The 11,842-nt window shown below is 31.3% G+C and overlaps 1 protein-coding gene across 1 annotated transcript in view; it reads right to left on the reverse strand.

Moving 5' to 3' along the window:
• Positions 1-2,767: 2,767 nt before the first annotated feature.
• The window catches only part of LOC106686870 (sensory neuron membrane protein 2), a gene marked incomplete in the record, with an annotated part of 38,467 nt that continues 29,392 nt past the window's right edge, over positions 2,768-11,842 (reverse strand). The window contains 7 exon segments of the mRNA XM_024360396.2: positions 2,768-3,293; positions 6,831-6,956; positions 7,715-7,833; positions 9,783-9,979; positions 10,143-10,357; positions 10,452-10,712; positions 11,060-11,204. Of these exon segments, the coding sequence (XP_024216164.2) occupies positions 2,985-3,293; positions 6,831-6,956; positions 7,715-7,833; positions 9,783-9,979; positions 10,143-10,357; positions 10,452-10,712; positions 11,060-11,204 (1,372 nt within the window).

The raw sequence follows: 11,842 nt of genomic DNA on the forward strand, positions 1-11,842 counted from the left end.
CTTTTTGTTTTTTTACTACTAAAACTTTTTTCAATACTTGATGTTCATATGTAATTTCATTAATTATATTATTTTACATAATTCTATAGTTTCCCATATACTTTCATTTTTACATTTCGATAAAAACACATAATTATTTAACTCTCCTCCCAATCAAACGAGCTTTATAATGAAATTTCGTGAGGGGAGAGGAAACATTTTCTGTTGAACTTTATAGATTTACTCTGATCTGATAGTTTTAACAGAAAACACTGGATTCTTATGATGGGCGGATGCTCTATATGTATATTTCTGTTTCATGGTCTGTTGAGTTATTGAAAAGTAAAAATGGGGGGCTGATGCTATCGCGTGGAGTTCGGCGGGATATATTGAATATAATTTATGTTACTTAAATCTTGATTCGTGGGTAAAGGAAGACGAAACTGTTCCTGATGATATGAAACTGTTGAGCTTTCTGATTTGGAACAATCAGTCCATGCTAAAAAATGTTCCGGAACATTTTCAAGAATATGCAACAACTATTCTTTATATTTAACAGAGGTAAAATTGTATTGGACTGCGGGAGGGAAAATGGCGTAATAGCCCACTTCCTGTGGCGTAGGAAAAAAAAAATTTAACAGAGGTGGTATTATTTTTCTAAATATGAGAAAGTTGTAGTTTTGTTTAAGATGGTTTTTGGGTCCAAGGTGGATTCTGAGTTTGACGCTTCTGTAATGAAAGTTGTGCTTAGATAGCCAAGTTAGTTTGCTTTCTATCGAAAAGCTGTAGAGAATTCAGATTGAATGATGCATTTTTTATTGGAATGATTTGTCTGCTAAAATAATTTGGAAACCTAATTTATAGCCAGTTTTTGTCTCTTAAATGATAGGGAAAGTAGACCAGCTTCAGAGTGGTTCTAAATGTGCAGGTTGCAATCCGGTTTCTGGTACAATATACTAAATGGAGCTTAGTAAAGGAATTCTGCGATGTACAGAGACATATCCGTAGATAAAAGACCCGTAATCGATCTTAGCACAAACCAATGTCGTATATAGTTTTAACGTGGTGAATTTATCCGAAACCGGTGTATATCAATGATGTATTGTGTGGTCCCCAATTTAAAACTTGTGGCGATTTGTATAGGGAATCGGTAAATTTCCAAGGTGAAGTTCGAGAGAGAATGGTGTATTTCTCTTGTGACTAAAGTGGAGACATAAGGTATCCCTCAATGGAAATTCGTAAACTTATAGAAAAGGACGAGTAATTGATTCTGTCGATGGCTTCTTGTAACTTTATAATTTTAAAAAGAATTTTACTTGAGTTTTCCTTAAAAAACAATTGTTCTACTTTACAGAAATAATTTTTTGCTATTTGTAATTTTTTACATGTTTAAACACATTTGATGCCATCAGCAATATATTGTACAAAATATCAAATATATTGATACATGATAACTATAAAGTACACATTTCATATTTTCCTATTAAACATTTTTTACAGTTTGACTCTCTTCATCCTCCCCTTCTTCTTCCGATGTCACACTTTTTGTTCTGTATATATTTTTAAAGTTGGTGGTATCCTGGTGTATAATGAAACTAACTGAGTTATTCTATCATTTATGAGGTAATATTATTGTCTCAGATGTTTCAAAATGTGAAATATACCTTAAACATATTTTTAAAGTAAAATAGTGTGATAAAAATAACACCTATCAGATGTATAGTAAAAGCATTTTATTTTCATTTACTACCCTGATATAATTCGGGATATTGCACTAAAACCTAAAATAATTTAGTCCCTCATAAAAACTTTTATTAAGAGCAACATAAACTATAGGTAAGCTGTATGACATGGGTAAAGTGTGAGAATTGACAGGATTAAGAAGTTTTAATTATAAGCATGATCAACTTTTTGTCCTCAAATTAGTGAATCCATAAAGGAGTAATGTTGTTTTATCTTTCCAAAATATTTAAACTTCCTATGATAACAGTTTAGACAATGAAGCTGAGTGACTCAAAATGACCCATTTACTTCTTTAAAGTGCATTACTTTATGTGCCACACTATCTATCGGCATCAATGATAAACTGCTCAATCTTGCTAAAAGAAATTGTATTTCTCAGATCATTTTAATTTATTGATGCCTAGAGCTAAGGGGTCCCATGGATTGCAGTTAACATTATGGGGTGATGATGGCACTGCCGGCCCTAGAGCGATGTCTGATGCAAATAAATTCTGTCTCCAGCTCTACAACATAAAACAAGATTTAGTTTGCATTATTTTTTTCTTCTTTTTCAAATGCTTGCATTTTCCATCATATGGGTGCATCAGAGTTGAAAATAAAGGTCTTTAAGATTTCCCGGAGTCAGGGTTCATTTCGAGCATTTACATTGGCCTTAAATGATAATTCAAAGTAAGCTGGAAATTTTCTATCTTCTAATCATCTGATCCTGGCAAATAGAATGAACTTAATCAGTGATAAGAACTCATTTTATACCAGAGCTCTTGTACAATTGTGTATAATTCTCACATGAAATAGGAAGTATAGTGACAGCTGATATCTATAAAATCAAGGATTTATTAATTTTACTGTTGAATGATTATATTTTTCAATTCAGTTTTTCTTTTGTTAATATCTTGTTTATATTCTAATATTTGGTGAACTTCTTTAAAATTATTTTGGTTTGGTTCAGATTTAAAGTATATCTAAATTCCAACAGTTTCATTTCAGTACATTTTTTTTTTTTATGAGATAATCAAATGTCATGGTTTTACTAAAAAACAGCATACTTGTTATATAACAATTTATTTACAAAATAAAAATGATTTTTTAAATACACTTTTTACAATTTGGTAAATATGATGATATTGAAAAAATAATGATAAATCACCATTATCTACCTACTCAACTATTATCTTACAATTGTGATAACTAGGCCAATTTATTTTATTTAGTTTTACATTATTTTAATATTAGTTAAGTTTCCTCAATTAAAGAAATACATATTAAAATTTTTGAACTGTTAGCCTATCACTGCTCAATGAATTTGGTAAATCATAGGCAATCCTTTTCTCAGCTGTGTCTGGATCCTTTCTAGTAACAATCCCATGGCCAATTAAGGATATATTTGAAACTACTTGATTTTCCTTCATGCATGCAACATTCCTGTGTTTTATATATAAAATTAAAGCTACCAACAAACAGAATATTCCTACTCCAATCAAAAGGCCTGTTACACTCATTATTATACGAGTAGTACTCATCAATTCCTTCATGTCAGACAAATATGTCTGTACTAGCTCTTCAGTTAGGGCCTGTAATGATAAAAATATGATATTTAAAATTTATGAAATTCAATATAATTAATTATATCATATAACTTTAGTGAAACTCACCATAATGGGCTCTTTTTTCCCGACATACTTATTTTTAACACTATTTCAAAAACTTTAAACTAAATGTATCAGAAAATATTCCATATTTATCTAGGGAATTAACTCGAATCGATGTAACAACATGATTTTGTAATATAAATGAAAATTAGAATAATATTGTAGCAGCTGTACCTATCAAAATCTATGGCAGTACCAAAGACTTTTAGTACTAACTATGAGAGCTGTATTTTTATAGTTCCATCTAACAGAGATTAAGAGAACTCCTCAGGCTTTCAGCACTGCCCATAAAAGAGAGCTTAGCATGACCTTTAGTGATATTGTTGCAGCCTGCTAATGTAACCTGATGGCCAACATCTAAATCATGATCCAAGAAATCATCATCAGGTATTTATTTATTGTAATGTCCTTGTGTATAAATTTTATAATCCCCATGCGCACACCTAGCCAATCAGTGATCACCTTGGACCAGCTCATGCAGTTGATGTATTCATTAGCCAGCCAGTTACAGTCCTGGTTCAGGTCATTGTAGCTTAAATTCCAAGTCATGAATGACTTACAGCAGCCTACCAGCTGATAACTCGACAACAGAGATAAAGGATTCCTATATCGATGAGATCACCTCTATCCTCCTTGAGGCAGTAGCACAGTCCATACCCACCAACCGATCAAAACCCCCTCTCCTCCGAACACCACTACCTCATATATTTGCCCTAATTGAGAGCCAGCAGAATCACAAGAACAGATGGTATCCCTCCAGGGACTCAAACATCAAATGACCATCCAAATCAAAAATGTTCTGTGGCAATGGAAGATGCAAATCTGGCAAGAGCAGTTGCTGACTACATATGTTTAGAAATTCTGAAAGCTTACCAAAAGTACAACTAAGAAATCTTCCATTATTAGAATGCACAATGGAAACTGGCTTCTCACTCTCTCACAACATGGGGAGCTACTAACAGACCACTAGGGAAATCGACGGACGAACCCTGAATGCAGAAACCCTGAACCTGGCCAGAGAGGTAAACTACATGTTTGTCAGCCACAGACAACTAAAAGCCATCTTGAGGTGACCAACCTATTCTAACCATGACGGGGGTAAAGTTTTCATTTCGTGAAACCCCCACAGAAATGAAAAAAGTCGACCCTTGCAGGCCGAATTTAAGTTGAAGTTGTCCTCAGGCTGCAAAGACCTGCACCTCAACCATCTGGGCTACAGAGGCCACTGACATGTGACACTGTCGGCTCACTGTTATATGAAAACAAAACGAGTTTGCCTCAGATCTTACCGGGTACACTATCTGCTATGATCACCCGTCCTTTCCCTTACACTCAAACTTCAGATCTAAAAAAGTATATTAAGGCTAGTAATCCTACATGGTGCTCTGCTCTTCATCTATCTCTGAGAAAGAACGCAGCTCCCTCTACAACATTGCCAGAAGACTGTGCTTTGGAAGATTGTGTGGCCAACCTCTCTGAAGAAGATAAAAATGGACCAATTGCACAAGTTCTTCGAGCTACCCTCTATGCTTGAGTTTAATTTGATGTAGGAACATTAGGTGTTTAGACTCGTTGCAGCACCTCACCAACCTGCTCCTCATAACCCTGTAGCGAGAGGGAGCAAGCGGTGCGACCGCTACTCACCAGAGCGCTCGACCTCGAGCGTCACCGAAGCTCCCAAATTTACTTAATACTTCATTTTGTAAAAACACATTGTCATTTTTGTATATTAATATTTTCTGCACATAATACTTAGCAATATCTGTACAATGAATAATAAATTATAACAATGCAATGCACGAACCTATCTAACCTAGCAGACATGTACCGACCGCTTCTCGGTCACAGCCGCATGGACTAGGCCTATAAATATGGGACTCTAAATCCCCCAGTTTGATCGTAGATCCACCTCCTTTCCTGGGTCTAGTCATGGCACAGGTGGCGTATATACTGCTTGAGATAGAGAAGTTTATTGCCAATTTATTCTCGTAAAAGTTGTTATTTCTGTACGCCACCTAAGACTATGGCCAACCTCCTCTCCTTCTCTCCAGCAATCTTAGTCCGTCGCTTCATCTCGGCAACTAAGATTGTAACCTAATTCCTAACGGTTACACTGGTCCGTCCGCTTCATCTCGGCAACCAGTGTAATTTTCCGTCTCTCCCCGGCTCTAGTCCGCCCGCTTCATCTCGGCAACTAGAGCTGCACCTAGCCTTATCAGCTTACTGGTCCGTCCGCTTCATCTCGGCAACTAGAGCTGCACCTAGCCTTATCAGCTTACTGGTCCGTCCGCTTCATCTCGGCAACTAGTAAGCTGGCTCCTATCATGACAGTTCTAGTCCGTCTGCTTCATCTCGGCAACTAGAACTGTTACTCTGCCACAGACTCTCTCACCTAAATCCTAGAACTGTTACTCTGCCACAGACTCTCTCACCTAAATCTCCTCTACCTTCGTCAGTGTCCAGGGCTCATCCCCTGGCACGGCCTTCCTTTCTTACCTATTTATGAATACGCCTTGTCGTGGGCCTTCTGTAAAGAGATATCAGGCTGGAGAAATCGCCTAAGACCAGACAACCCTGACAGAGTATTGCGTTAATCATAAAGACTTCAACTTCCTATAACTCACCAAGGAAGATTTTTTCTAGAAATCCTTTGTACTGTTCATTGCAAAAACTCTGAACTGGCCATTAACTAGTAATCTGAACATAAACATAAACTGACCTTAAGTTAAGTGAGCAAAGCATTTACTTAATATATTTGAGAGATTAAATTTTATCTTTTTTGAATAGACGGCTTGAAAACAACGGTTGGTGGCTCTATCATCAACACTATTTCCCAATATTGTAAACATTTCAGCCGGTTCTTCAAGCCTCAGCTTCCAAACTATCCTACTTTGATTTCCCAATAACCAAATATTAAACAGAGGTTGTTGTGGTTTGAGACAAATTCAACAGACCTCAGCAACCAAACAATTCTACTTTTGATGCCCAAAAAAGGCAAGAGAGATCCTATGATGTGATACTATTGGTAAATCACAGCATGCCAAATGAACCCAATTTCCTAGTTCCCAGTCCTGAATATATACCAACTAAAATATCCTTTCCCTGTCTATTGTACTTGGTCAGTTGATAGTACCAGTAGTCTTAGTAGTATTTATATCATATCTCTTGTATAAGTTAATAAAGTAATTTATGTTTCTTAATCACATTTCCATCATATTAAATCTGTTACATTAAAAATGCATCCCTGATTTGTAAGAACGAGAGGTCTTTAGAAAAAGAGAATATCAACCAAAGAAAACCATAGTATTTTTATGAAACACTTTCCATAACTGTCTTAGAGATCAATATAGATGAGTTTCATTTTATTAATTATTAGTGAATATAATAAACTAATTTGTGATGGTAATTGCTAATGGTATTTATGAAAAATATTTGTATCTTATGTTATAGTTTTCATACCTCTTCAATCCAAATTAAAGGAAATAATCCTTCGCTTATGTTGGCAAAAAGGTCAACATCTTCCAACCGTCTCAAAAATATATTCATTTGTATTCTTTTAAATGCTGCTAGAGGAACTCCAGTTCTCTGTAATTTAATATAAAATAAGGTTTAATTAAGAGTTGATTTTGTTAAAATTTAATCTACTAACTGTATAAGAATACATTATGGATATAAAAGTTACCAAAATATTAAACTTGAAAAACCTTTAAATTTTTTCTTTAGACCTATTTATTTACTCCTGATTGCCATTACATCTTTTCCTTTTTTTTTTAGATTTCTTTCTTATCTAACTTACTTTAGCATTTTACACTAACATTTTTGGATATTATCCCCACCTTCAGAACAATTAAAGCAGTAGATGCAAACTGAGCACTCACGCTCAATTGGACTTTTTATGTCAACAGTCTCAATTCTTATATTTACAGACATATTCCTTTTCATTGTTCTTTATTGTGTATAATCAGATTGTGGCAATGAGTTAGCTATAGACTCTTGAGTTTTTGTAAGTAATTTTATTATATTTGTAATACAATGTGTTATATACGGTCAACTATTAATCTTCAAGTAATTTTATTTTATTTATGGCTATCTATATAAAAAGTGAATGACAAACATAATTTAACTAATATAAAATGCTGAAGGAAGTCAAGTTGTTAAAAATTAAATTCTAATTTTCATTAAAGCTTAAGATAACTCTGTTCTTTTATATTGGCTATTATGAGATATCTTTTTGTCTATGAACTTTCAAGTGTTAATGGCTAGAAAATATAGTTTTCCATATAATGTTTTGTTTTAATAATTATTATTTGATCAAAATATTCAATAAATAAAACTATAATTACCGGTTCAATAAAAACTTCTGTTTGATGTTTTTCATAATCTCCTTTATACCCCTTAACGTAGTTTTGATACTCAGGATCAGCAAATAACATGTGAGGGTAAGTAAATACCACTGGTGCACCTTTAAAATAAATTAAAACAAAAAGTTTTTATTAAATGAAAATAATTTTTGCAAATAATTTTTTTGAAATTAAGATGAAAAAACAAACTTCTTTAAATCTTTTAACCTTATGGATCACTTCAGAAATAATAAATGTATTAATGCCAACTCTGTAGTTTTTCTAATGCTGTCAATTCAATAATCTAAATACTATATTTTTAGAGATATTTTAATATTCATAGAAATGGTAGAAATATTTGAATACACAATTGATTGCCAAGAACAATGTATAAACATTATTGTGCATATTAAAAGGAAAAGAGAAAATTTTATGGAAAATTAAATCATTATTCTATTCAATATTATAATTTTTTATTGCTATGAGGGTATAATTATTACATTGTATCATAATTAAATGTTTTAAAAAAGTTTTAGATAAATACAAATATAGAGGTTTAATTATATAATTTACAGTTTATTTACTTTTAAAATGAATTATAGTATGCATTGAAAAGTATTTCATAAATAAATAGTGCATTTGAATCAATTTAAACATGATTTAAGTATTTTTGGGATTTTAAAAGTTGAAATGTTTTTGTAATATTTAGTAAATTTAAACATTTAAATTGGTCAAGGTCATTGTTGTAAGGAAATTGAGACCTTATTGGAATAAGTGAAAGTACCCATGTGTATATTTTAATCTGTAAATACGTAAACATTCATTTATATAATCAAATTGAAGGTTTTTAAATAATGTGGAGATTATAACAATTACTTTAAATAAGAATCCATTTATATAACATAAATAAATGGTCAAATTAATCAAAGAAACTAATAATGAAGAAAATTAAGAAGACATCATTTTATTATATTATGTAATATTTGATTATGTTATGTTCTTGTTATAAAAACAAAACAACTTATGTATTAATATTTGGGAAATAAATAGAATAACCCATATTTCTCTTTTTTACACTTTGAATAATATCTGGATTTCCGACAAATGGTTTACAATTAATATTTTTTACTTTAAATTAATTTTCAATCAGTTTTGTGTTATTAAATGATTAATATTGTATTAAGTTTATATGCTGTTTTTTTTTAATGAAAAGTTTCAAGTTTAGGTATTTATCTAAAATTTTCATTATTCTTGATAAAAATAATGTTTAAAACAATTAAATTTAAGAAAAACATGCCAATATACATAGAATATAGAATAAGTTCACTCAATACGGGCAGTCCTATGCCAATGTTGTGGCATATGTGATAGAATTGTGTTTGGATTATGGTCGTACATTTGAGGTGGCAACTAATTTCTAATTTTGATTTATATCAATTGATCATTTTTCATTTTCAATTAGTAATATCATGTATTCCTTTGACTCTTTTTGGCATTATGAAGAGAATAGAAATCCAAGTTATCAATGCAATAAAACCCAAGATAATGAAGTTGATACAGTTTGGCTTTGTATAAACGATATATACTGAACCATATTACCAACAAAATATATATACATTTATATTGAAATTACTTTATCACTGTTAAGTTTCAATGAACTATTATACAGAATTAACTGTTTTTTTTTTAAATTGAGTTTTATATATCCATATAATTAATTGTTTAGGTTAGTATCATAGCTAAAAAAAAAAAAAGTCAAAAAAAGCTAAAAAAAAAAAAAAAATGCTATTTTACTTAAATAAACTATCTTTTTATCAATGAATTTTCAAGTGTTAACAGCTAGAAATTATAATTTTTGCTTTATTTTCTGTCTTAATAATTACTATCCGATTAAAATTTTATTAAAAAAACTGTAATTACCGGTCCAATCCATGCATTCCATTATTTCATTGATGAAACTCAACATAGCTTTGAGCTTTGATACACAAGATCTGCATGTAGGTATACTAAACAAAATGTTCAACAAAAATAAAATCAACTATATTTCACTATATGAGTATTAGGATCCTACCTTGGCATTTAGATGCGTCTATTGCTCCATCTTTGAGACACATTGGGGGAGCATTAGGTTCATCTTCTTGTTTCTTACATCGGCATATATGGCTTGGATTCCTTTTTTCAGAATCAAAATTGTGATGTGATGCCATATATTGATATACGTCAATGCCGTACATATTTGTTTCTCTACTAAAAACTGCTTTCAAAGACCTAGCACATAACATGAAATTAAGTGATATTCCAGTATTGTTTATTTATGGCTATAGTTCAGCAATGTTGATGTAATAAAGCTTTTTTTCAAACTTCCAAATTGGGTCTCAAAAACAAAGGATGGAAATGAAATTAATGTTATTTATACAATATTGACACTTACAAACAAACCTCAGGTAAAAATATGTAGATATCTTGATCTTTGTTTTGAATTGGTGCAAGGATAGTCGAATCTGTTCCTTTTAGTTCACTGCATGTAGTATTCTTATCCCACATAGTTAAGTGAGTGTTATTATCATATTTGATAATTCTTCCTAAATCATAAACATTTTTGTTACCTCTATAGGTCTTAAAAACACCTGAGACAGATGAATTTGCCTGAAATTGGTCAAAAACAACAATAACTGGTTTAAATTTTCAAAATTATCAAGTACTGTTATAATAAAAAATAACTAGAAGTTTCTATTCTTACATCAGAGAAATAACTGAATGCAAAGTCTCGAGACAATGGAATTTCTTTGAGCGATGGAGGTAGATTTCTCTTGATTCCTTGGCATACTGGCATGGCAGGTCCTTTCAAATAATCACATTTTATTCTAACACCATTGAAAAAAAGATCTCCAACTGTTGTAGTTAAAAATAAATTTTTTATTCCAGGAAATAATAGAGAGGCTGAAGAATTTATGAAGATGAGTCCCATGGGAAATCGTTCTTCTACTCTATAAGCCGTTCCCTGAACACAAAGATAAACTATTTCAGAAGTTATTGAATTAATGGAAGCAGCAATTGATACTTTATGAATATCCTAGACTTATAATGGAGTAAAAAAAAGAATGATTAATGTTGGAAACAAAGATTATCATAATTTATTATATACTGATTAAATGTTTCATCAGTCAGTCCCAATATTATTTGTATTCTTTTGATAATCATTAAATGTAATGAATTTTATATTCTTTGTTAGAAAAAAAAATTCAGATGTCTCAAGAATCTTTTAACTATTAACATTTAAGCATAAAATTATAAACTATATGTACATATTCAATTATTATTTATTGCATAGTGTTTCCAATCACTTACAATTAATGGTACATTAGGTACAACTACGACATCAGATTCTCTGTAGCAACCAGATTTGTTCTTGTTAAAATAGAATTTCTTTTCTATCCTATAAGATATTGTATCATCTTCAGTGAACTCAATATTTACTTTTCTTCTGTACTGACTGAAAAAAGTCTGTTTTAAATGTCTTATATTATAATTATTGATAGATTATGTAAAGTTTAAAAGTAGAGTAATATAATGCCAATACAAAACTTTTAATAAAACACATTTAGTCCTTCATTTGTTTTTTAATTTGTATACTAGTGAATAGAAAGTAAAGTAACAAATTAAAATTTTTTGGGCCCGGAAGAATATTGTTTGAAGAGCATGTCTCCATTGTTTTTAATTTAAAAACAATATTTATCAATTAATTAATTTAATATCCAAAATAGTCTCAACACTATATATTTATTTATTTGTCCTACGTTTCGGCCCTTCCAGCCATCCTCAGGGACATCTTCAACATAAATTTCCTCTCACATTAATTGTTTCCTCCTTGCAGGCTATTTTGCCCAGGTCAATATCTTTATTTAAGTCAAAAACCTTTCTATTTAAAATTTTAAAAAACCATTCACTTATCTATTCTATAATATTGTCCACACTATAAAAACCCACACCATAATAAGGTTATATGGTGTGGGTTTTTATAGTGTGGACAATATTATAGAATAGATAAGTGAATGGTTTTTTAAAATTTTAAATAGAAAGGTTTTTGACTTAAATAAAGATATTGACCTGGGCAAAATAGCCTGCAAGGAG

The sequence above is a fragment of the Halyomorpha halys genome, unplaced genomic scaffold (assembly GCF_000696795.3).
Source record: "Halyomorpha halys isolate HHAL.00 unplaced genomic scaffold, Hhal_1.1 Scaffold890.1, whole genome shotgun sequence".
NCBI lineage: Eukaryota > Metazoa > Arthropoda > Insecta > Hemiptera > Pentatomidae > Halyomorpha > Halyomorpha halys.